The 27,676-nt window shown below is 37.8% G+C and overlaps 1 protein-coding gene across 1 annotated transcript in view; it reads right to left on the bottom strand.

Annotated features, from left to right (window-relative positions):
- LOC126355150 (juvenile hormone esterase) overlaps positions 1–27,676 on the bottom strand; it is a 144,437-nt gene that overhangs the window by 25,069 nt on the left and 91,692 nt on the right. The window contains exons 3-8 of the mRNA XM_050005345.1: positions 25,812–25,950; positions 24,469–24,654; positions 24,111–24,307; positions 18,517–18,673; positions 10,467–10,633; positions 3,536–3,680 (exon numbers count right to left, since the gene is read on the bottom strand). Coding sequence (XP_049861302.1) covers positions 3,536–3,680; positions 10,467–10,633; positions 18,517–18,673; positions 24,111–24,307; positions 24,469–24,654; positions 25,812–25,950 — 991 coding nt within the window. The remainder of the gene's footprint in view (positions 1–3,535; positions 3,681–10,466; positions 10,634–18,516; positions 18,674–24,110; positions 24,308–24,468; positions 24,655–25,811; positions 25,951–27,676) is intronic.

Genomic DNA, 27,676 nt, shown 5'->3' with positions numbered 1-27,676 from the left:
TGTCAAGAATATACTGTAGCACCTCATTTTAAATGCTTCAGTAGTTTTCTGTTCTGATTTTCCGACTGACCATGATCACTACCATACACTGCTGTGCTTCAAACACACATTCTCAGAAATTTATTCCTCAATTTATGACTTATGCTTGATAACAGTGGACTTGGAATGCCCTCTTTTCCTATGCTAGTTTGCTTTTTTTATATACTACTCATTTCATCTATCATGTGTTATTCTGCTTCCAAAACAGCAGAATTCATTAACTTTGTCTAATTTGTGATCACTAATTTTGATGTCCAGTTTCTCACTATTCTCATTTCTGCTACTTATTGTTACCTTTGTATTTTGTGAGTTTACTCTCAACCCATATTAGGCACTCATTAGTCTGTTCATTCCATTCAACAGATCTTGCAGTTCTTAATAAATGTCACTGAGGATAGCAACATCATCAGCAAATCTGGTCATTGACACCGTTTCACCAAAAATTTTCAAACCACTCTTTAATCCTTTTTTTTTTTTAATTTCGTTCTATCATAGCTTCTTTGATGTATAGATGAAACAGCAAGGACAAAAGAGTGCATCCCTTTCTTACCCCCTTTTTATTTGTTCTTGGTCTTCCAGTCTTATTGTTCCCCTTGGTCCTTGTACAATATGTCTATTTTCCTATAGCTTATTATTATTTTAGACTTCCACACAACATCTCCTCCACTCTGCTTGTAGTCTCTTTTTTCACTCTCTTCTTTTCTAATGTTTCCCAGATCTTTCTTCTGCAGCCACTATCAAATGGCTTATCTCCACTGAGAAAGGCCATCATAAGATCTTCCCCAAATTCATAGTGATGCACCTGGAGCTGTCTCACTGCAAATTGCAAGTATAAGGTCAACAGTTGACCTCCAAGATCTGAAGCCATGCTGTTCATCTCTAAGTTTGTTCTCAACCCTTGTTCAGATTCTGCTCTCCAAGAACTTTTCATGTACCTTGGCACAGTGTGACACCCCTGTAGTTTCTACAATCATTCCTAATCCCTTTTCAACTATAGGGAAAATTAGTGCCACTTAACAATCTTCTGGAGTCTTCTACTCATTCCACACCATCATCATCACAGCCACTGTATACAAAACTCACCTGCTGCCTTTACCATTTCATCAACACCTGATGCTTTTCCTCCTTTCATCTTGTCCAGTGCCATTTCCATTTCTTTCTATGTCAGGTCCTTACCCCCCCCCCCCCCCCACACACACCAGAAAGAAAAGTTACTTCTACCTCCTGTAATCTATTATCCTCATCTCCAAGTCTCTTGGTATTTAGTAAATTCTTAAAGTATGCTTTCCATGCTGTCATCAGTGTCTCATCATCACTAACACCATTTCCATTTTAATCTAACACTGTTGCATCCTCTCTCAAACCTTTCCTCTTGATTTTGACTGTTTGGAACAGTAATTTCTTATATGCTCTGCTATCTTACACCATCATCTTTAACCATTCTTCAATTGAGTTTCTTATCTTCTTAGCTGCTGTCTTATTTGGCACTTTCGTCTTTTTCTTATACTCCTCTCTTGATAATTCAGTCCTTTCTTGGAACCACAATATGAAGGCCTTGTTCTTCCTTCCCACAACCTCCCTCACTCTTTCATTCCAACACTGCATTTCTTTCCACTATTTTCTACCACTTGCCCTTCAATGTACAGCTCCTACAGCGTCTACCATATCACTTTTAAATTGTCCCCACTCCCCTTCTCCTGCTTTTTATTAATTCTTTGGTAAATTTTCCCTTATAATCTTCTGTTATTCTTCCTATACTTCCTTTTCCTTCAGTTTCCATGTTCTAATTCTCCTTTTGTGGTTCTTAGTCTTCTTTCATTGATTCATAATTCTTGAGGTCATCTCCAGCAGCTGGTGGTCACTGTTCAATGCCTCGGATGTTGGTACCTTAATATCCACTACAATCCCCTTCATTTTCCAATCATACAGCATGTAATCCACCAAATATCTCTGCACTAGATTCCTGATGTACAACATTACCATACCTAATAATGGATTCAAAGCAGCCTGTATATAATACTTGATGTATTTCCATGTCAGCTGCAGCTGGTAATACTTGCACTGCAAATGTAAAGCTGTTCAATTCATCTGTTAGGTACTCAAGGTGTGCCTGCCAGCTTAAAGTTTTATCCAGATTTAATACTAAGAATATTACTGGGTGAAATTCTTCTATGTCTTGGTTGTTGTGAATTATCTTAATCTGCTCACATTTTGATGATTTGAATTTGAACAGCATCATGTGAGTCTTACATATGTTTAGATTCAGCCTGTCTGAATGAAACCCAGTTTCTAAGGTACTGAGAGTACTGACTAAAGATTTGGGATTTTTTTTCTGAATACTGATTTTCAACTAACATAGAAACATCATCTGCAACCAGACCTGACAGTGAGCTGATACTTAATGCAAAGTCATTAACATAGAAGAGAAACAAGACTGGGCCAAGTATGGAGACTTGTGGAACATCCTAAGATATTGTTTCCCAGTTATAACAATAATTGTCCCCATTTACAGAATTAGACATTGTTTCTGTGGTCACTGGACCTCTCTATGTTACTTTATGTGACGTGGCATTTACTGTGCTTGTGTCAATGTTTAAATGATCATTTCTGAATATTACATTACATTACCAAAATACTCTATGTTGGAAACATTCTACCAAAATGATTCTGTGAGTAAAGTCATCAACAGCTTAATAAAATGCTTCATTTCTCATTAAAAGATTTTCAAGTGCTGGTAAATTCTATTTTTTTCCCTCACAAACAGAAACATTATGTCTAAGATTATTTCAAATTACTAAGTATTGTCACTGTAACTGTCATTGTTATTAAAAGAATCATTCCGTTATTAAAGGGACTTCTATTAGTTCACACACACACACACACACACAGTGAGAGATAGAGAGAGAGAGAGAGAGAGAGAGAGAGAGGGAGAGGGAGAGGGAGAGGGAGAGGGAGAGAGAGAGAGAGAGAGAGAGAGAGAGAGAGAGAGAGAGAGAGAGAGAGAGGGAGGGAGAGTCTCTCATAAATCAGCATGAATAAATTTATCATTTCAGTTCTATAGGTTAATTACCATCTTATGAAACTGTAGTGGAAGTCTTATTAAGGCCAGATGCATTTTGCTTTATTCTACAGCATCCTCATTGATCAGGTCTCTTGGTGTTTACTTCATTCTTGTTTTTCTTCCATGTGTATTTTTTCTTTTTAATGGTGAGATGACACTAGTTCCTCTCAACACAGAAATGTGAATATTTAGTTCACTGAGAGTGCTGTGTGCTGAACATCCAAAACATACAGTGGAAGAATCAAAAGAATGAAGTAAACCAAAAGAAATCTGGCGTACTGAAAATGCATTATATTAAAGCAAAACATGTCTGGTCTTGATAATATTTTCATTACAGTTGCAAAAGACAGTAATCAATCTATACAACTTGTATTTCAGAAACTGTGGAAAAAAAACCATCAAAAAACAAAAATGGCAACATGTATAATTTCTCACCAGTTGTAGCATTCCAATGTGCAAAAACTTTGCTAAAGCTAAACACTCCTCTATAATTAAAAAAGTAATAATACACTGGAGCAGAATCTTTGCTGAGTCTTACTGCTTCATCAGTATTCCATACAAATAATCCATCTGTAAACACCTGCAAAAATATTCCAAGTGAACTTGTAAGCCATGTAACAGTAACCATCAAAACAACAGTAACCACATATTAGAATAAATAAAAGTGCATGAATTCATTATAATAACTAAACAAGAAATTGTTTAGCACTGTATGGAATAATTTTAGATATATTTATGAAAATTTAATCATCCAAATAGCAAATGACTATTAAGCAGTTCAAACCCTATTAACAACTTTTCAGGGATACCTTCAAGGTACAAATTATTTCTGCAAACTAAATGGTATTTGACACTCTTACTCATAAGTATACACTTACAGGGTGACAATCATTGAACTATATGAAAAAAGGAAATTAGTTACAAACTATGACATGCACACAGTTTACTCTTCATGTAAATGCCATTACAGGTATTCAAATGAATGTTATGACATATTCAATATGCCTGACATCATTTGCAATGATGTGGCGCAGACAAATAGCAAAATCTTGCATGATCTTCTGAATGACTGTTTTCAGCTCAGCAATGGTTTTGTGGTTATTGCTGTACACTTTGTCTTGAATATAGCCCCACAAAAAGGAGTCACATGTGTTCAGATTCAAAGAATATGGTCGCCAATTGAGGTCCATGTCAGTGGCCTCTAGGTACCCCAGAGCCAGAACATGGTTGGCAGAGTGCTATTACAGGACATCAAACACTCTCCTGCTTCAATAGAATCGAGCTCCATCTTGCATGAATCATATACTGTTGAAATCAGAGTCACTTTGGATAATGGAGATGAAATCATGTTCCAAAACTTTCACCTGCCATTTGGTAGTCACCATGCCATCAAGGAATATTACACCAGTTATTCAGTGACTGGACATATCACACCACAGAGTCACCTGCTGAGGGTGAAGAAACTTCTCCAGAATGTTTCAAGAAACTTCTCGGTTGTGAAATGTAGATTCTGAGTCACCCAAATGTGCCAGGTTTGCTTACTGATGAACCCATCCAAATGAAAGTGGGCTTTGTCACTAAACCAAACCATATTCACATCAAAGTCCTGTTCATCAGTTCTGTGTACAGTAGTGTTGGTGAAGTACAGCCACTGTTCCATGGCCCTGGGGCTTATGATTGATGGGTTTGAATTTTGATTGAGAAGAGGTGCAGATCTTCAACAACAAATTCTCGCAGTGTCTCCCAGTTGATTCCCATCTGTTGTGCAACTCATTTGATCAGTTTCCTGGCTCTGGTTTGAAACACAGCGCATACTAATTCCCATTATGCCCCCCAGACAACCATGCAGTTTGAACATCCTAACACAAACCGTTCAGAAGTTATGACAATTTTATTTCATATAGTTCAATAACTGTCACCCTGTATATTCTAGAGTGACATAAAAATGCCACTATCTCATGAATGGTCCTTGGAATTAACAGTAACAAAAAAGAGAACACACATAACCAGTCCAATAAAGATAACAAATATTTGTACAAATGAAATTAAATGTCTTCTGAGCAACAAACACTACATCAGAAACCCACTCCATATATGAGTTCAATGAGTGGTGGTACTCAACTTTGGTGCAGCCAGTTCAAATCCTGATGGCAGTATTTGGTCAGCAAGGAAAGGAGAGGTAATGATGCAAGGTTTCTGATCATAAGATTTTGGGACAAGTCATAAATTTCATTATAAACCACTGCTCGGAATGTCATGAATTGAGAATGGGTGCATTAAGCTTAGCTGATCCCTTGGTGCACCTTAAGTGGAGAAGGCTATGTACCTGCACTGGGTTTCACCCACTGTCTTATTTAATCAACATAGCACACAAACCTTATCCCATAGCCAATATGATCACTTACACTCAAAAGACACACTTATACCACAACTGTCATACAACTATGGAAAGAACAGAACAGAACCCTTTCCAATCAGGTAGGTGAACCAATCCCTTGGGATTTCCCAGCCAACAAAGCTATACAACTCCCTCTTTATAATTAGATGAAAAATCAATACCACATTTAGACATCAAAATATCCACCCACAAATCGCAACGTAATTTAAGTGGCGGTAACCCTCACCATATCTCCTGACGCGCCTTGGATCTTGACAAATCAGAAGCACCTCAGGGAACTTTGACTAGGTCTGTTTGGCAGACATACCAAAACCCAGTGTTATAATTCTGTAGCTACAGTCTCTTTCTATTTTAAAAATGTATACATGTTAGTCTGTTAGTAACTGAAATTATAAACAATAATTTTTCAAATTATTCTTGCTTGGTGAGAATCCCCATGCATGTTAAAACTTCTCTCCTGTAAAGCGAGACCTACTATTTTTTCCACTTTTGAACTATACAGCTTTTGATTAAACAAATTTTTTCACTGCATATTTTATCTTTATATCTTTCAATTTTTTACCTTTCATATTAATTCCAGTTACATGAATACGATGTGTATGTACTTTCATTTGTCTTCAGGCAACCATCTGTAGCACAGAAAGTTGTGAAGGTAAGATAAGAAGGAGGACACACTAGGAAAAAATTGCTATGAGGAAATTCATCAGAATCTGGCAGAACAGAGTGATAACAAACAGTACAAGAATCTGGCTTGTCAGAACACTCATGCCTTTTTTTTACAGTTGTGAAACATGGACACTCTGTGCCAGAGCTCTTTGAAGCATTTGAGATTTAGTGCTATTGCAAGATGCTGCACTTAAAAGGGACTGAAAGAGAAACTAATGAGCCCATTATTGAGTAACTTAATATCTCCAAGCACCTTCCCTCTCATGTTAGCCAAACTATTCTCCAGTTCTTTGGCCACCTTGTGAGAAGAAAAAAAATCATGGAAGGAAAGACTGAGGGCCCAAGACCAAAGGGGAGAGCAGCAATCAGGTGGATAGATTAAATCAAGATTTCCAGAAGAAGCTAGAAATCATATGGGATACAGATGCTTGGTTCATGTAGTCATGATGCTTAAAAGTGAGTACACTGACTTGTGATGATAATGTTAATTACTTCATAATTCTCTTGTATTTTACCATTTTGTAATTACTGTAATATTCATGTCTATAACTAAGTATTTTGCATGAAGTAGCATTCAGTAAACTCCTAGTAGTTAAAATGTGAATATCTATGTGGGCTGCTCAGTGCTTGGTAATGATTCTGCAAAGTAACAGGTTCGTCATTCAGCACTTTTTAATCAAAACGTATGGTGACTGTGTGCATGCAGAAAGCGTAATTTAATGTTCTAAGTCAGTCACTACCACTTGTGAAATTTGTGAAACTTCTACTAATTTTACTTGATTTTATTTGATTCTTTTTCTCAGTCCTGTTGATTACATATTGCACAAAGCATGTACTACAGTAGTAATATGGGATAAGTCAATTGAGATAATACAAAATTATTTGAGCATTTTATATATCACACAAATACTTATTTTCTGTGAATGACTGACTAAAACTTACATTTTACTGGTATAAGTGCCAGCCAGTGCTTAAAATAGCACAGTGAATGGAAGTACACAACTTTATCCCAATGTCACAAATGAATAATGAAATTTAAATTTTGTCATTATGATTTAAATTAAGGTACAAATAAGTAAGTTCAAGTGAAGATTTAATAGTGTAGAATAAATGGTAGTACACATTTTAACCTATGGTATAAATAAATTTACATTTTATAACTACAATTTATGTTAGAAGTACACAATTTTTGCCTTCAGGACATAAGTAAAGATTTTCTTTCCTTTGCATGTTATTAATACCTGCATGTTATCAAATTCCTTTTCAATACTGATGAGAAGTTTGTTATAAACTTTTATTCCTGACTCAGTTATTTCCCATTGGACTTTTGTCAAAATTGCAGAGCCTTGGTGGAAATTTTTCCCCTGTCTTCTGTAATGCTTGTGAATGTCACAGTCTTTTTGGGATAATTCCTTGCTGCTGGCTACAAAGATCATCAGTGAGTATTTACATTGATTTGTAACAGTAAATATCCTGAGTATCCTGAAGAGACCTCTGCAGACCACACATATCAAACTTGCAACTTGTTTTTGTAATGTGTAGCATTTCCTCAGAACATAATACCATAAGAATGTACAGAGCAGAAATATGCAAAACATGACACAAGCAATATTTCTCTGTTAACATGGTGAGAAGGTAGCTCTCTGAGCAAAACATTCCATGCTAAGTTTTTTTGACGAGCTCATCAATTTACTCTGCCCATCTTAGCTGGCTGTCTATATGGATGCCTATAAATTATTGGATACCTAGAAATTGGAATTAACATACTCCATTACTTGAAACAGTGAACCAGGCTTGACAAAACCTGTTGCTTTCAGAGTTTCTGCCACGTCATTTACTCAAGAAGCCATCCCAATCCATTACTATCAGTGAGAATCACAAGCTTTGTCAGGCAATTACAATCTGAATCATGTTGGAGGTGTTTTCAGGAATGGGGACAGCACCATGTAGAATTTGTATATCTTCATGTTGTAGTGTTCTCGAGAGCAGTTATTGCAACACTCAGTATTTGGATATGTTCAGTGTGCCCTACAAAAGCATCATTGTCACTATCATCACTGAGCACTTCAAATCTGTTTATTATAGGAATATCTGGAGGTGTATTTAGTGTATCAGTATGCATATTGAACTTCCATGTTTTTGTAAAGTTCTCATTTCATTTCAATTAGGAGTCTATATTTGCACACTGAAAATGAAGTTTTGACTCACACTTCACACATACAATACTGCTTTTAGTGATTTTCCTGCATTTTTTACATATACCACCACATTTCTTGCCCAAAGTCTTAGCACCAGTATCTAATAACAATTCACTGTTTGTTTTATTGTCACATTCATTGTTTTGTTTCTTGAGAGAGTCATATTTATATTTTATAGCATTAATCTCTTCTAACAGCATAGCAATGATTTCTTCCTTGCAGTTTTTCATTATTGTTTTGCCAAGGCTGTAGTCATTACACCTTTCGCAATACCATTGTTTTTGTCTTGGATTCACATTTACACATGTAAAATGATACATAGTTTTACAGATTATGCATGTTATGACCTTTATAGCATGTCTCCTGCAGTAGCAGAGTTCAGAAGCCTGCTCTTGCAGTTCATACAATGATGTGCTTGCTCCCTGTGAGATTTCATTTTTGCAATTTTGTGCCACCCTCTTTCTTCTTTCATAAACGTTTTTGGTAATAAAACATCCAGTACATACTTGATCATGATATACATCAAATTTGTTACATGTTAATTACTTTTTATTATTTCTCTCACACTTATTCAGGGAACTAACATAGTTGCAATTTACATTTGGCGCCATTGTTTTGTAGCTTAGTTCTACATCAAATCAAATCTAATTACATTTCTGGTCTTGTGAAATGGACAGTTATCCTGTTTGAGAATGCTACTGCTGTCAGAGATGACATCAAGCATGAAAATAAGCTGTATTTGTGCCTCGGTGCATGTTTTCAGTAGTTCCTTGCCTGGATGGGAGCATGTCCAGACATGACCATCAAATTAGTGTAAAAAGAAATGTGATTAGTTTGACCATGTGACACATTTCCATTAATATACCACCCAATATTGATGATCCTGTGCCCACCGCAATCATAACTGGCAATGTTGTTGAGTCAACATGAAAACATGTAGGGGTCATCTGCTGTAGAGCCACGTGTCCAACAATGTGGTACAAATGGTGTGCTCTAAAACAGTACTGTCTGCACCAATACTGTAATATGTTGTCATACCTGCCACAGATTACTGCATATCCTTACCTTACACAGTGGGCAGGCCTCTGACCTCTATGTTCTGGGATGTGGTGTTCATGTGTAACACCTACTCATGGTTTCTGTGCCCTTAAAACCACTTTCCCTAGATGTTCATAACAGCAACACTTGGATGGCTGACCAGTTTCATCAGTTATGAGATTATCATTCACAGGTGCAGGGCAATCTACTCTGTCTCAAAGTCAGTTACATCACTAGATTTCCGAATTTTTTGTCTGTATCACCTCTAGAGTGATTCTCCCATAGTCTCTGCTCAGTTGTAATGCTTTCTGTGCCACATTACGTGCCCAAAATACTATCAGATAGCCTTCAGTCTCACAGTGTGTGCTTCTTATAAAGTTCAAGTCCAAGAAATGTTATAAGTGATAAATTTGCAAACACACAATGAAGTTTATATAGACCCTGAATAATATATACTGCCAGCTCCATAGCACATTATTTAACTGCATAATTTAGATATTGTCAGTTTAATGGATAACTGTTTAGTAACACAGAAAGATAGGATGCTAAGAGATGACATTTAAATTGAGGTCTGTGTCAACAGACCATTAGCTACGTTTGGCTGGAATAATGGGGGGAATCAGCTAAGGTATTGTTGTAGCAGTTATCCTGTCTAAATAAGTATTGCCAGAAAAGAGATCTCTCTCTTCCAAAATATGAGTTTAGTGCCTGCAGTGCATCATGTTACTCCACCAACCTGTATAAACTACAATAATATGGATGGAGACTTTTGTGGACAGAGTCAGTTTCTGTAATATTACTTTTTGTTTATAACTGCATCATGTTACAAAATGGATCAATATATTGGACACTTAAAATAGTGTCTCAGATTTTGGTTCAATTTAAAGTGCGGAATACTCACATAAACAGAACACTTTTGTGGAAAACATGTATACTTGTTCACAACTCCTTGTCAAGTTCAGTTTATGCCATGTATAAGGCAAGTCCTATGTTTTCTTCAAAACTGTTTATGATCTAAAATATTATTTTACCTTCATAAATCTTATTAATATTAAGAAATGCTTACATTTGTCAGTGCATTAAAAGAAAATCCTCCAGAAGACATGTAAAATCTGTATATTTCATTTGTAATAAGATGTGCATTTGGTGCTTTTTCATATAACAATGATATGGGCAGCAGCTTCTGGAAACTGTCTTGAATCTCTTGCCTCAGGGACTCATTTGAAAAGATAGCTGAAATTTGTTTACAAAAATGAGATCTATTAGTATTTATTTCAAAACTACATCTATACTCAGTACAAACTGTTATCTTAATTCAGTGTAGTTTATGTCAGTATGCATGAAACAATATGTCTACTTGTTGTATATGCACCCATAACAAACAAATGTTTTAACTGTAAAAGTATTTTACAGGAAATGAGAATTTCAGGTATGCATAATTTTCTAGGAGCTACACCTAAATGATAGTTTACGCTTCTTTGCATGACAGTCTGCCTCTGGTAGAGTGGTCAGTGTGACTGAATGTCATACCCAAGGGCCCGAGCTCAGTTCCCGGCTAGGTCACAGATTTCATCAATTCAGGGACTGGGTGTTGTGTTGTCCTAATTATCATCATTTCATCCCCATGGAGACGCAAGTCACCGAAGTGTCGTTAAATCGAAAGACTTGCACCTGGCGAATGGTCTACGTGATGGGAGGCCCTAGTCACATGACTTGTTTTTTGTATGACAGATTTTGAAATCAAATATCCACTGTTACGGCTGATGAGTAATAAGGATTGTATCAGAATACAGTTCACTTTGTAATAAAAATGTTAGGACTAAATAAATAAAACAGTAATTATGGTTAAGCTCATCAAATCAGTTTAATGGTCTGGAGGTGCTACAAGTTTACTGAACTTCTCATTCACACTTTGTATTCTGTAAATTCCAGCACAATAAGTGGAATAAACTGAGCTATACATTTACTTTTAGGCTACTGCTGTAAAGTACATGAACAACAATTCAAAACTAGTGCTAATCTACTCAAATAAGTAGTTATATTAAAAACAAAGATTCCAAGACTTACCAAGCGGGAAAGCGCCGGTAGACAGGCACAATAAATAATACACAGAAACACACACACAAAATTTCTAGCTTTTGCAACCAACGGTTGCTTCTTCAGGAAAGAGGGAAGGAGAGGGAAAGACGAAAGGATGAGGGTTTTAAGGGAAAGGGTAAGGAGTCATTCCAATCCCGGGAGCGGAAAGACTTACCTTAGGGGGACAAAAGGACAGGTGTACACTCGCACACACACACATATCGATCCGCACATACACAGACACAAGCAGACATTTGTAAAGGCAAAGAATTTGGGCAGAGATGTCAGTCGAGGCGGAAGTACAGAGGCAAAGAAGTTGTTGAAAGACAGGTGAGGTATGAACGGCGGCAACTTGAAATTAGCGGAGGTTGAGGCCTGGCGGATATCAAGAAGAGAGGATATACTGAAGGGCAAGTTCCCATCTCTCGATTTCAGATAGGTTGGTGTTGGTGGGAAGTATCCAGATAACCCAGACTGTGTAACACTGTGCCAAGATGTGCTGGCCGTGCACCAAGGCATGTTTAGCCACAGGGTGATCCTCATTACCAACAAACACTGTCTGCCTGTGTCCATTCATGCGAGTGGACAGTTTGTTGCTGGTCATTCCCACATAGAAAGCGTCACAGTGTAGGCAGGTCAGTTGGTAAATCACGTGGGTGCTTTCACACGTGGCTCTGCCTTTGATCACGTACATCTTCCGGGTTACAGGACTGGAGTAGGTGGTGGTGGGAGCGTGCATAGGACAGGTTTTACACCGGGGACGGTTACAGGGGTTGGAGCCAGAGGGTAGGGAAGGTGGTTTGGGGATTTCATAGAGATGATCCAAGAGGTTACGAAGGTTAGGTGGATGGCGGAAAGACACTCTTGGTGGAGTGGGGAGGATTTCATGAAGGATGGATCTCATTTCGGGGCAGGGTCTGAGGAAGTCGTATCCCTGCTGGAGAGCCACATTCAGAGTCTGATCCAGTCCCGGGAAGTATCCTGTCACAAGTGGGGCACTTTTGGGGTTCTTCTGTGAGAGGTTCTGGGTTTGAGGGGATGAGGAAGTGGCTCTGGTTATTTGCTTCTGTACCAGGTCGGGAGAGTAGTTGCGGGATGTGAAAGCTGTTTTCAGGTTGTTGGTGTAATGGTTCAGGGATTTAGGACTGGAGCAGATTCGTTTACCACGAAGGCCTAGCCTGTAGGGAAGGGACCATTTGATATGGAATGGGTGGCAGCTGTCATAATTGAGGTACTGTTGCTTGTTGGTGGGTTTGATGTGGACGGATGTGTGAAGCTGGCCATTGGACAGATGGAGGTCAACGTCAAGGAAAGTGGCATGGGATTTGGAGTAGGACCAGGTGAATCTGATGGAACCAAAGGAGTTGAGGTTGGAGAGGAAATTCAGGAGTTGCTCTTCGCTGTGAGTCCAGATCATGAAGATGTCATCAATAAATCTGTACCAAACTTTGGGTTGGCAGACTTGGGTAACCAAGAAGGCTTCCTCTAAGTGACCCATAAATAGGTTGGCATACAAGGGGGCCATCGTGGTACCCATGGCCATTCCCTTTAATTGTTGGTATGTCTGGCCTTCAAAAGTGAAGAAGTTGTGGGTCAGGATGAAGCTGGCTAAGGTGATGAGGAAAGAGGTTTTAGGTAGGGTGGCAGGTGATCGGCGTGAAAGGAAGTGCTCCATTGCAGCGAGGCCCTGGACTTGTGGGATATTTGTGTACAGGGAAGTGTCATCAGTGGTTACAAGGATGGTTTCTGGGGGTAACAGACTGGGTAAGGATTCCAGGTGTTCGAGAAAATGGTTGGTGTCTTTGATGAAGGATGGGAGACTGCATGTAATGGGTTGAAGGTGTTGATCTACGTAGGCAGAGATACGTTCTTTGGGGGCTTGGTAACTAGCTACAATGGGGTAGCTGGGATGTTTGGGTTTGTGAATTTTAGGAAGTAGGTAGAAGGTAGGAGTGCGAGGTGTCAATGGGGTCAGGAGTTTGTTGGAGTCAGGTGAAAGGTTTTGTAGGGGGTCTAAGGTTCTGAGGATTCCTTGAAGCTCCGCCTGGACATAAGGAATGGGATTACCTTGCAAACTTTGTATGTAGAGTTGTCTGAAAGCTGACACACTCCCTCAGCCAAATACTCCCGATGATCAAGTACCATGGTCGTGGAACCCTTGTCAGCCGGAAGAATGATGATGGATCGGTCAGCCTTCAGATCACGGATAGCCTGGGCTTCGGCTGTGGTGATGTTGGGAGTAGGGTTAAGGTTTTTCAAGAAAGATTGAGAGGCAAGGCTGGAAGTGAGAAATTCCTGGAAGGTTTGGAGAGAGTGATTTTGAGGAAGAGGAGGTGGTGCCTGCTATGATGGAGGACGGAACTGTTCCAGGCAGGTTTCAATTTGGATAGTGTCTTGGGGAGATGGATCATTAGGAATGGGATCAGGATTATTTTTCTTCGTGGCAAAGTGACATTTCCAGCAGAGACTACGAGTGTAGGACAGTAAAGGGGCAGAAGTTGAACTAACAATTTGCAGTATTGGTCCCATAATGAAACACAATTCTCTGGGTTGTTGTCAGTTGAAGGCTGAACCCAGAAGCTCAGACAATTCTGTGGTGAGCTTCAAAATAGGTTTCTTAAACTCACCATCAGATAGATGGAGAAATGTGGAGGTACCTTCTTAGTAGGTCAGGTATGCACTACACACAGGGAGTAACTACTAGGGTAGCAGAATACATGTGGCATAAATGCGTCGACTTTTTATGAAAGAGAAATACCACTACAGGCCCAATTAATTATGTTCCAGTTTCAGAGTTGAATTAATAGCAGCAGCAAAGCCTCCTACAACTCTTGGATTATAGAGAGTAGCATTCACTATGACACATTTGAGAATGAAAATGTTAGTACAGTATTAGTTAATCTGGGAACATACATAAAAAAGTCCCCAAGGAAATGTCCTAGAACGAGTCTTACTTACAAATAATAATAATTCCCACAAAGTGCTAAGGACAGAAACCTAATATAACCAGAATTTAATAGCAATGAAATACTAAATCCCTTCTGGAAGGTATGACATATACAGGCTGAGCACCACATTATGTGTAGTTTTATTTGAAATGTAAGCTAACAGATTGTAAATTGGTTTACACTGGCACAGTGACAAAGACCTGTAAAAAGGGTTGCATTTCATCATTTTACCCATTCACATGTTTTGTGTACCTGTAACCTCCACATTCATATGTAACTTTTATTAGAGACACCATACAGTATTTCACTGTGATTGAGGTAACTTCAAAATCTCCACTGGGGTCAAATTAGCATTAAATAATACAATAACATCTGCTGAGGTTACTACAGATTCCAATGCTGAAATAATTTGGGGGAAGATAAGTCTTACGGGAGGATCACACAGGACAAATGGATGCTTGTATAGAACACTTGCCTCCAGAGCAGCAGTGATGCAAGATTTGAGGAAAAATTTGGAAAATGTTGTTTGTAAATTTTCAAGCCATTTGATAGAATTAGGGGGAGATTTTAACTTCCCAGCTTTAGACTAAGAGATGAAAGTGATTAGAGCAAGTAGTAGGCTGAAGACCATCTTGTGAGGATAACATTTTTTAGCTTCTGGTTCTAAACAAACCCTAACATTGTCCACTCAGTTAACGTAGGTCAGGGAATCATTGATCATTCAGGTACTATAACATCACTGACTAAAAACATAAACAGGAATGTAAAGCAAAGTAGGAGGAATGGAGTGGAAGGAGGATTAGGGTTTGTCTCACTGACAACAAGGTGGAGCACAAACTCAGATTATCCAAGGATAGGGAAAGAAATTGGCCCTGCCCTTTCAGACAAATCATCCAAGCATTTTGACTGGAGCAATGTAGGGAAATCACAGAATACTTAAATCTGGATGGTCAGACACGCATTTAACCCATCATCAAGGGCGTCGCCAGCCTGGCGATAGGGGAGGGGGAGGGAAGCAGGTGATAAGATCGGTAGTGTAATGTAGAGCTATGAAGATCAAGTAAAAGTGAACAAACCATATTACATAGTCTACAGTGCACCCTGCCAGTAGCACCCTTTTTCAAATGTCTCTACTTTCTTGCCTTGCAGTGGGTTTTGACTTCGAGATACAGAACTGTTTAATTTCAGTTTTCAACTATTCTTCAAATGAAGGCAGCATGACCAGGAGGTCTGAGCTTTCCTGTCATTAACTGGGTGGCCAGTATGAATTTTAAAAAAAAAGAAACATATTCAAATCCCTAGGTGACACCCTTGCCCATCGTCCTCTCAAATGTGAGTCGATCATGCTAATCAATATGCCACATCTCTTGGAGCAAGGTAGGAAGATTGCACTGCTTAGCAAGTGTGATAAGAACAGATTTCTGATTACCTGAGCAGTCAACATAAAATGAAATGAAATGAAATAATCGTATGGCATTGATGACCAAGAGTCCCCACCTATGAAAGTTTGGCTGCCAAGTTGCAAGTATTTTCAGGTGATGCCACAAAGAGTGACTTGCATGTCAATTATGGTGAAATGATGATGAGGACAACACAACACCCAGTCCCCAAGTGGAGAAAATCTCCAGACAAGTCAGGAATCAAACCCAGCCCCACAGCACAGCAGTCAAATGTGCTGACCCCTCAGCCAAGAATATGGACAACATCAAATATTCATATCTTAAACTTAAAATTATGAGCATAAAATAAAAAAATATGAGGAGCAGAGTAGAAAATGGAAAAGTGAACAATGCAAAAATTAGCATAAGAAGATCCGTGCATGAAGTGTTTGATGAACTCAAAAGTGAAATTCTATATGCCTATTTGACAAATTTCCTAAGAAATCTTGGTCTTGAAGTTAAATCAGGAAATGGATCAAAGTCATCTGTCCAGTACCAAAATGGCATAGAAATGAAAGATATTAGAGAGAAAAACAAAATACTAAATTCATTTTTCCAAAATTGTTTCACTGAAGAAGACTGCACAATGGTTCCTCCTTTCAATTGTCGCACAAACATCAAACTGACAGATAGCAAAATAAGTGAACACAAGACAAAAAAATAAACTAAAATCAGTTAACAGGGGGAATGATGGACCTGATGGCCTACTAACTGAACATAGAGTTAGCAAAATAACTCACTCCTCTCCCAATAGCAGTTTACTATTGGTCACTGGAGGATTTGTGTTCCAAATGATTGGAAAAAATATACAAGTCACTCGCATTTTCAGAATAGTTAGTCAACAGTTGCACACAGGCACAGCCCTGAGCTGTCAATGGTCTGTTGTACAGTTTGGGAACAGGTTTTATGGTTACACATTATGGCTTTTTGGAGACTGAAATTCTTCTATGTAGGAATCAGTGCAGATTCCGCAAACAATGAGCATATGAAACCGATCTCATTTCGTTCATACGTGAAACTCAGAAAGCAGTAAATACCAGCACCTAGGTTGATATCACATCCCTTGGTTTCCAGAAGGTGTGAAATACAATACCACATTGTCACTTAATGTACAAACTACAAGTTTATTTGGGTCAAAGAAGTCCAGTCACATGGTACAGAGCCTGTCATTCTTAATGCAGAGGTAAAAGTAACTCTTTGGGCATACTCCAGTGGAGTGTCATAGAAACATAAATATATAAATGACCTGGTAGCAAAGTGTAGGAAGATTTTTGGAGGATTGACACATAGTGTAGGAACTGACAGTTGACCCTTAGTGTAAACAGCTGTAACATATTCCACATAAATAGCTAGAAAGAACCATTTTTGTATGATTACACGACTGTTAAACACTCAGTCACATCCATTAAATACATGAGAATATACATATGGAATGTTGTAAATTGGAACTATCACATAAAACTAATTGAAGGAAAAAATGCTGTCAGATAGAGATTCACTGAAAGAATCCTCATGAAGCATAATCCAGCCACAAAAACAGTAGCTAACAAAACCCTCATGTGACAATAACTTGAGAATTGCTCAGTGGTCTGGGTGCATACCAATTTAGGCCTGGTGGAGAAAATAAGAAAGACCCAAGGAAGAGCAGTGCATTTTGTGTCCCAGGTTCTTTCAGTAAGGGCAAAACTAAGGAAATGTTCGTCCATCATCAGTGACAGGCACTACAGCGTACATCACATGTCATTTACTGTTAAAATGCCAAAAATGTACATTACTAGAAAAGACTACCAAAAAATTACTTACTGATCTCACATGCAAACCATGAAGCTATAATTAAAGGGATTTGGGTTCACACAAAGCTTACTAACAATTGTTCTCACCACGTGACTGGAAGAGGAAAGGAGAAAGTGAAAATGGTAAGTAAAGTAACCTCTGCGAAGCAATTTTCTTGCAATTAAAGATGTAGATGTTGATGTAGGATGCACACACAAAAACAATAGCCAAGTTTTTGTATTGAAGACAGTAGAAAACTACAACTCAGTGAACAGCAAAAGAAATAAAAGAAGAGTAAAACTTGGTTGGAGTTATTTGGGTAAACTAAGTTCTCACTGTGGTTGGGCTCAAAGTATGCTGGTAGCTTTCACTTACACCTCTGAAACATGAACTCTAAATGCAAAGACCATGCAAAAAGAGAAGATGGCTCAGTGATCAATGTAGAGATACAAATTGTGAATAACTCAAAATTGTATAACAAAAAACACAGAGATCAGGGAACAGACTGGAGAGGAAAACATAACAGTGGCAATGAAATGGAAATTAGCATAATATATGCCCTTCTGTTAAAACACTTTGCCTTTTTCTTGGTCTTTCAATAGGCAGTCCTAGAAGAAAGAGTGAGAAGAAAACAGGTTTCCTGTTGCTTGAAGCAAATACGAAACTGCAAGATAAGCCTATTTGTACATATGACATACAAAGATACAAAGAGAGAGAGAGAGAGAGAGAGAGAGAGAGAGAGAGAGAGAGAGAGAGAGAGAGAGAGAGAGAGAGAGAGTTTTCCTACACTATAAGAGAGCAAGACCTTTGTCAGAAAAAAACTGCATTTCATGATTTCAGGACAAATACAAGTTTATAAATACAGTACATGTTTTACCTGCCGTTCTGAGTAGTCCCTCATGCTCATTCACACCTATTAACCATGGCACTTTAACTGCTGTTTTATACTTGAGAGGATGCACTGTAAGGAAAGCTTGATTTCCTTCAGCCTCTACCACAGGTCCAAAAGGTAACCATGGGTCAATGTCCCATTCCTGTAACACCAACAATCAATAGACATTCTGCCAATATAGTGTTAAACTATTCAAACTGTAACCTGACAAATAAGTCTGTGCCCAACCATTCCAATAAAATTTTTCAATCAGTTTAACAAGATTGATCATGTTTCAAGTCACTCAAGTCATTGAGGAAGTTCAGTTCAGCACTAATATCAAAAGATATTAAAATATTTCTTTTCCCATTAGCTTTCAAGCCCATTTATATTGGTTTCACTTCTCATACTTTAAGTCCTGTAAAAATGTTAATGTGGGACAGCTACACCAATGTAAATAAAGGAAATATATCTGAGAAAAAGAAATGGAGTTGAGAGCTTGGTTAGACATATTACAATACCTAAACCATCTACCATCTAAGTTTGCATCTACATCTTCTTACACACACCTGAAGCCACTGTACAACGCAGGCAGGAGGTAATACATACCAGTATTCTCTGTCTCCTACCCTATTCCATTTGTGTATTGAGCAAAGGAAAAAATTACTATTTATATGCCTGTGAGTATGCAAAAATCACTCTTATCTTATTTTCATGATCACTACATAAGATGTACCATTTGGAGGTATTGGATAGCTCACACATTATCCTTTCAATTGAAGGGGTGAGAATTATACAGATCAAAGCCACCGCTTTTACAAAACATGTCTTTTGTGTTATTTAGCTTCTGTTCAACAGGGAAGATACTGCAAAAATGACCTTGCTGTTGGTAGGGAGGCTTGCATGCCTCAGCAATACAGATATCTGTACCGTAGGTACAACGACACTGGAGGGGTATCTTCTGAGAGGCCAGACAAATGTGTGGTTCCTGAAGAGTGACAGCAGCCTTTTCAGTAGTTGCAGGGGCAACAGTCTGGATGATTGACTGGTCAGGTCTTGTAACATTAACGAAAACAGCCTTGTTGTGCTGGCACTGTGAAATGCTGAAAGTAATGGAAACTACAGCCGTAATTTTCCCCAAGGGCATACACCTTTACTGATCAGTAAATGATGATGGTATCCTCTTGGGCAAAATATTCTGGAGGTAAAATAGTCCTCCATTCGGATTTCCAGGCAGCGACAACTCAGGAGGATGCCTTTTTTAGGAGAGAGAAAAATGGTGTTCTATGGATCGGAGTGTGGAATGTATACCTTAATCGGGCAGGTAAGTCAAAAATTTAATGCATGTTGTTACAGTGTCATTACCTGTAAATACAACATTAATACAATAAATGCTCAAAATGATGTCTGTCAACTTCAATGAATTTGGCAATACATGTAACGACATTCCTCTCAATAGCGAGTAGTTCACCTTCCGTAATATTAGAACATGCATTGACAATGAGCTGATGCATGTTGCCAGGCATTGTCGGTGGATCACAGTAGCAAATATCCTTCAACTTTCTCCACAGAAAGAAATCTGGGGACGTCAGATCCATGGAAAGTGCAGGCCATGGTATGGTTCTTCGACGACCGATCCACTTGTCATAAAATATGCTGTTCAATACCGCTTCAACCATACGTGAGCTATGTGTCGGACATTCATCATGTTGGAAGTACATTGCCATTCTGTCATGCAGTGAAATATCTTGTAGTAACATAGGTAGAACATTACATAGGACATCAGCATACATTGCACCACTTAGATTGCCATAGATAAAATGGGAGCCAATTATCCTTCCTCCCATAATGCCTCACCATACATTAACCTGTCAAGGTCTCTGATGTTCCACTTGTCACAGCCATTGTGGATTTTCTGTTGCCCAATAGTGCATATTATACTGGTTTACGTTACCGCTGTTGGTGAATGATGCTTCGTCACTAAATAGAATGCATGCAAAAAATCTGTCATTGTCCTGTAATTTCTCTTGTGCCCAGTGGCAGAACTGTAAACGACATTCAGAGTTTTCATGATGCAATTCCTGGTACATAGAAATATGGTATGGGTACAATTGATGTTGATATTGCATTGTCAACACCAATGTTTTTGAGATTCCCAATTCTCATGCAATTTTTCTGTTACAGATGTGCGGATTATCCACAACAGCAGCTAAAAGACCCACTTGGGCATCATCATTTGTTGCAGATCATGGTTGACATTTCACATGTGGATGAACACTTCCTGTTTACTTAAATAACATAACTATCTGGCAAACAGTCCAGACACTTGGATGATGCTGTCCAGGATACCGAGAAGCATACATAGCACAAGTCCATTGGGCATTTTGATCACAATAGCCATATCATAAACATGATATCGACCTTTTCCGCAATTGGTAAATGGTTCATTTTAACATGGGTAATGTATCACAAAGCAAATAGCATCCACATTGGCAGAATTTTATGTGATACCACGTACCTATATGTTTGTGACTGTTACAATGCCATCTATCACAATGTGAAAAAAGTGATCCAACCAAAACTTTCATATTTCTGTATGAACTACATCAATATGTAATAAAAAATGGGGGTCCATATTTTAAAAAAACGCAGTTGATATCCATTTGACCTATGGTAGCACCATCTAGCAGGCCAACCATAGTGCCATCTGGTCTCCCCCTTCAAGCTAGACAAGTTTCGTTCTTTGTAGTTTTTTCGTTTGATGCTTATTTCATGAGATATTTGGCCTGGTCACTATAAATGGACCACCCTGTATAGAGGGTCTATACAAGGACATGTACATGTAGGAGATATTATGGAAATGGAAGAGGAGGTAGGTGAAGATGAAATGGGAGATATTGTACCACGTGAAGAATTAGACAGAGCACTGAAAGACCAAAGTCGAAACAAGGCCCTGGGAGTAGGCAACATTCCATTAAAACAACTGAGAGCCTTTGGAGAGCCAGCCCTGACAAAATTCTACCATCTGGTGAGTAAGATGTATGAGACAGGCGAAATACCCTCAGACTTCAAGAAGAATATAATTCCAATCCCAAAGAAAGCACAAGTTGATAGGCATGAAAATTACCCAACTATCAGTTTAATAAGTTGTGGCTGCAAAATGATGACACAAATTCTTTACAGACAAATGGAGAAACTGGTAGAAGCCGATCTTGGGGAAGATCAATTTTGATTCCATAGAAATTTTGGAACACTTGAGGCAATATTGACCCTACTACTTACCTCAGAAGACAGATTAAGGAACAGCAAACCCACATTTCTAGCATTTGAAGACTTACGTTGGCTGTAATACTCTCTTTCCAATTCTGAAGGCGGCAGGGGTCAAATACAGGGAGCAAAATGCTATTTACCATTTGTACATAAACCAAATTACAGTTATAAGAGTCAGGGTGCATGAAAGGGAAGCAGTGATTGGGAAGGAAGTGAAAGAGGGTTGTAGCCTATCCCCGATGTTATTCAATCTATATAAACAACAAGCAGTAAAGGAAACAAAAAAAAATTGGAGTAGGAATTAAAATCCATAGAGAAGGAATTAAAGCTTTGACATTTGCTGATGACATTGTAATTTTGGCAGAGACAGCATATGATCTGGTACAGCAGTTGAATGGAATGGACAGTGTCTTGAAAGGCGGATATAAGGTGAACATCAACAAAAGAAAAACGAGGATAATGGAATTTATTATAATTAAATCAGATGATGCTGAGGGAATTAGATTAGGAAATGAGACACTTAAAGTAATAAATGAATTTTGCTATTTGGGGAGCAAAATAACTGAAGACAGTCGAAGTAGAGAAGATGTAAAATGTAGACTGGTATACACATTAAAAGTGTTTCTGAAGAAGAGAAATTTGTTAATGTAAATTATAGACTTAAGTGTGAGGGAGTCTTTTCTGAAAGTATTTGTATGGAGTGTAGCCATGTATGGATGTGAATCATGCCTGATAAATAGTTAAGACAAGAAGAGAATAGGAGCTTTCTAATGTGATGCTACAGAAGGATTCTGAAGATTAGATGGGTAGATCACATAACTAATGAGGAAGTATTGAATAGGATTGGGGAGAAGAGAAATATGTGGCACAACTTGACTAGAAGAAGCGATCGGTTGGTAGGACATGTTCTGAGGCATCAAGGGATAACCAATTTTGTATTGGAGGGCAGCGTGGAGGGTAAAAATCATAGAGGGAGACCAAGAGATGAATACACTAAGCAGATTCAGAAGGATGTATGTTGCAGTAGGTACTGGGAGATGAAGAAGCTTTCACAGGATAGAGTAGCATGGAGAGCTGCATCAAACCAGTCTGAGGACTGGAGACCACAACAACAACAATGCCATACATACATCAGATGTTTTGAAGAAACACTTCAAGAGTCTGAGTGAAGCAAAGGAATAAAATGAAGAAAATGACACAGAGGTGATAGATATTGGTTATATTGTTAGAAATATTGTAGTCACCATCTTTCATAGTTATGTAAATTTTGTGAACCTTCTCTTCTTTTAGTTTGAGATAGGCCAAAGCCCAATGTTATGTCAGCCAGCATAGAATATTTTTTATCAATAATGTGTAAATTTTTCATGAAATAACTATGCACACATGTATATTAAAACATTGGAGACATAAACTACTTGTTTTGGATACTCAGAAAAATTGATAAGTGGCTTGTGGATTTATTCTAACTTTTAAAATGCTCTCCTGACAAATTTACATTTTGTGACTTTGGATTATATCATTCTCATCCCTTCAATTCTTGTAATTTGTAATATATGGTTTTGTGAGAGCTACATCTACATGACTACTCTGCAAATTAAAGCTTAAGTTCCTGACAGAGGGTTCTTTGAAAGTCATCTTTCATCTAAGGATTCCCATTTAAGATCCCAGAGTATTTTGTTACACTTAAATATGGCCTGTATGGTCCTGTTATGCATCTTGAAGCATATGTGTATTTGTTCAATGTGTGTTATTATGTAACCTTCATAAGAACAACAAACATTGAAAAATTACTCTAGAATTGGTTACACTAGTGTCTTCCATGCAGTTCATTTAAAAGATGCACTGCATTTCTGCAAAATCCTTCCAAAAATTCTACATCTTCCATTCTCCTTGCTAACATTGATTTTACTTGATCATTCTATTTTATAGTGTTCTTTAGAATTGCCCCTACATACCTATACAATGCGATGTACTCAGTATGTTCACCACTAAACTCGTACTTTTGTGTGTGTGTGTGTGTGTGTGTGTGTGTGTGTGTGTGTGTGTGTGTGTGTGTGTGTGTGTACTCTACCTCTAAAAACAACTTATTTTGAAAGCTGGCATGTTTTATTTCTCTTTCATATGTGCTTCCAGTATTGAGAGAGTGGTCTCCTCCACTCCTAAATTATTTACTTATTAAATACCTAAATATGTTGTAATGAAGGTTCATCTACTTGCTGTATCTTGAAGAAAAAGAACAATTATTTATATCTAGGCTGTACTGAATCTGAAGTTATAGCTCAGTAAATGATTATGCAAATTATGTTTATATTTATTTACACAGTACTTACCACAAAGTCTTTCCCTCTTGAAACAATCTCATAATCATCTATTTCTCTTAGACATTCAACCAGGTCTCTACTACTGTTGCTACTAGGACAACCAAGCAGGGAGGCAAGTCTGTGAGCTTTACTCACAGCATTGTCTGTTGGGAGTGCCCATGGCATCAGAGCTGTGCCACTTTGTGAAATTGCATGATGAAATAAACCTGAAAGCACAAAACACAAATAATAAGATAGTGATAAGAACTCATTTTTATGAGGCTAAGAATGAACTGTTCATGTGCAGGTTACAAAAAGGAAAGAGAATTTTTCTAGCTATAATTATTTTTAGTAAATTCTAAGTTATGCACAGCAAAATATGATTTACCTTGACTGAGAGGAGACATCATGAGGTAGTGTACACTAGCTCCACCAGCACTTTCTCCAAATACAGTGACATTGTATGGGTTACCACCAAACATAGCTATGTTTTCTTTGACCCACTGTAGAGCTGCTACTTGATCCTTCAGCCCGTAATTACCTGGAGAAGCTGAGTCCTGAGTACTGAGAAATCCTGCAACCATAACATTGTGAATTTCAGGTTCATATGTGTAATAAAAAAAAGTAATATAAATACTTCAAACACATACTGTTTAGATTCCAAACTGTTTCTTGTCTATCGCTGCAAAATTTATATGAAGTGAGACAAGGAAATAACTTCTTGTTTCATATTTTTCCAGTGAAAGCTATAAATATAATCAATTTTAACAAAACCTGAAATGTGTGACACTTGCTTTATAGTAATCTCTCTCTCTTTATTAGTCACTAGGTAAGAGATAGGATGCTTATACTGAGAAATTTGTAATGGTAATCTTGTATGGTTATATGATTGCACTGTTAGCAGTGTTAGAAATATCCTGCAGCTCATTTGTTTTGTGTACAGTAATCAGTTTCATATGAAGTCCTCTAAAATCTGGATAGTATCAATCAGGCAGTGGTTTTGATATATAACCGTGACATAGCTTATATTCCTGATCTTTTATTATGACAATACTATGAAAAAGATAGAGTGCTACTCATCATGTAATGGAGATGTTGAGTCACAGACGGGCACAACAAAAAAACTGCAAAATTAGTAAGCTTTCAGTGAAATCCCTCCTTCTGATTAGACAACATACACCCACATACACATGACCACTGTTTCTGGCTCCCAAGGCCAGACTGTGAGCAACAGTGCATATATTGCAGGAAGAGTTCTCACCACTGTGGTTAAGAAAAGCAATATAATTGAAGTAACAATTTATGAATAAGTTACACTCTATATAAAAATAAATAAAATTCAGATGTGCACATAAGTATGCTCTACCTCAAACAGTCAAAAAAAAAAAAAAAAAGAAAAATATCATTAAATAAAGCATATGAGATGTTTGATATCAGACAAGGGAGAGGGCTGAGCAATCTTAAAATTTCTGCCTATAATGTAGTTTAAAACTTTTTGACATCAGTATTTTAAAAATAACATTGTAATACGTAAACATAAAATAGTAATTTTTAAACATAAAACAGATTCCATTCTTTTTCATGATTGCACACATGAGATAGTTTCTAGTGTTATTTCGAAAGGCAAATCATAAATTTATATTAAAGAATGAAACACAACAAAACTGGTAGTTAATATTATGGAATGCATTGATGATATCATCAACTTTTTGGATAAAAAGTAATGCTTACCAAGAGGACCTAATCGATAGTTGATAGTAACAAGGATGACATCATGATCAAGAAGGAAATCAGGACCATACAATGAGCCACCTCCTGAGATCCAGCCACCTCCATGAATCCAAAACATAACTGGCAATGAACCTTTTAGCTGAAAGAAATAAAATCTGAAATAATTTAAAAATCAAAATACTACTATCCATTCCATTTGTCAATTAAACCAACATTAATACTTCATGTAGGAAGCTTACAGCTATTTCTAATACTCCAACTTAATTTGAGAAGAGTGGTGACTAATAAAGTAGATACAGTGTTTGTTTGAAGTCTCCAGCAACTGAAGAGTTCAGTCTACTCACAGCCCAAGCATCAACACAATTGCCACAGTCAATCAACTATGGAAACATGCTGAGTTTGCAGAATGTACTGGCCATAAACAACTCCAACTCAAACTATGCTATGAAGGATGTGTGTGGTACACATAGGCAATCTCCTTAGAAGTGCTGAGGGAAGGTCATTTTCCCCTTTTTATTCCAAGCTACAGGCAAATGTATATGTCCATTCAACACTCAGGAGCATCAGCAGTGTGATTTGAACTTGAGCCAACATGACCTTGCTACATTGGTACGGTGAACAGCTGACAACAGGGTGAGACTACAACCAGTGTATTTCCCAACTACATAAAGTTCTACTGCATTACTGAATGGTGATGACATCCCCTTGGGTACAATATTTTGGAGGTAAAATCGTCCAGATCTCTGGGCAGTGACTACCCAGGGTGACATAAACCAAAAAACTGAATATGGTGCTCTAAAGGCTGGTGTGTAGAATTTTAGATCCCTTAATTTGGTAGTCAGTTGGAGAAGTTAAGAAGACAAATGGATAGGTTGACGTTAGATATTGTGGTAATTAGTGGAGTGCAATGATGGGAAAAAATTTTGTTAGGTGAGTGCAGGCTTTTCTCTGCAAAATCAAATAGAAGTAAAGCTGAAGCAAGTCTAATGATGGGTATCAAAATAGGAATGTGAGTGAGCTATTATGATCAGCGCCATGAACATATTATAGCAGCTGAGACAGACTGGTATAAAATACTTTTTTTTACAAATAACTTACTAATAATGTAATGCCACATTGTTCACTCATATCTCACTGTCAGTCACTGCTCACACTATACATACATTGTTTCATAATACTTCACTCACTACACACACACACACACACACACACACACACACACAGATCTCTGGGCCATTTTCTGTACTGCAACTTCTTCCCATCTGCTATCCTGAAAAGCTGAGTCAGCATCCGTCCATAATGAGTGAGATGTTGAGCTCAGAAAGAGGAAGAGGTGTTAGTATTGTGCCATGCATGGCTTGGGGGTAAATATTTCCAGAAAGGAAAAAAAATAAGGAAAAAACATAAAGTGAGGTGTTATGTAGAATGTTGGAGATTTTATAGTCATTATTATTAGTATTTATTTGTATAACATTTTTTATCAAACTCCTACTCCGTTTTAGCTAAGTAATCTTGAAATGTATAAAATGTATTGCATAACAGGTACTTTTCAGCTGCCTTTCTAAATAACTGTACATTTGCAATATCTTTAATCTCTTTTGGTAATTTATTGTACAGTTTTATTCCTTGGTAGAAAATGCTGTTTTGAGTTTTACGTTAATTTTTTCTCCATAAATGAAGCTGAGTCTATCTCTTCTTGCAGGGTCATGGACAGAGCTGTTTGTGCAGTAATTACCAACGTTATTTTTTTTGTGTACAACTGAGTGGTAAATGTATTCACATGGAGCAGTTAAAATCCCCAGTGTTCTGAACAGGTCTTTACAATGAGCTTAACTAATAATTTTGGTTATTATTCTTATGGCTCT

The sequence above is a fragment of the Schistocerca gregaria genome, chromosome 3 (genome assembly GCF_023897955.1).
Source record: "Schistocerca gregaria isolate iqSchGreg1 chromosome 3, iqSchGreg1.2, whole genome shotgun sequence".
Classification (NCBI taxonomy): Eukaryota; Metazoa; Arthropoda; class Insecta; order Orthoptera; family Acrididae; genus Schistocerca; species Schistocerca gregaria.
The sequence above is the reverse complement of the archived record's forward strand: the minus strand, read 5'-3'. Positions and strand labels throughout refer to the sequence as shown.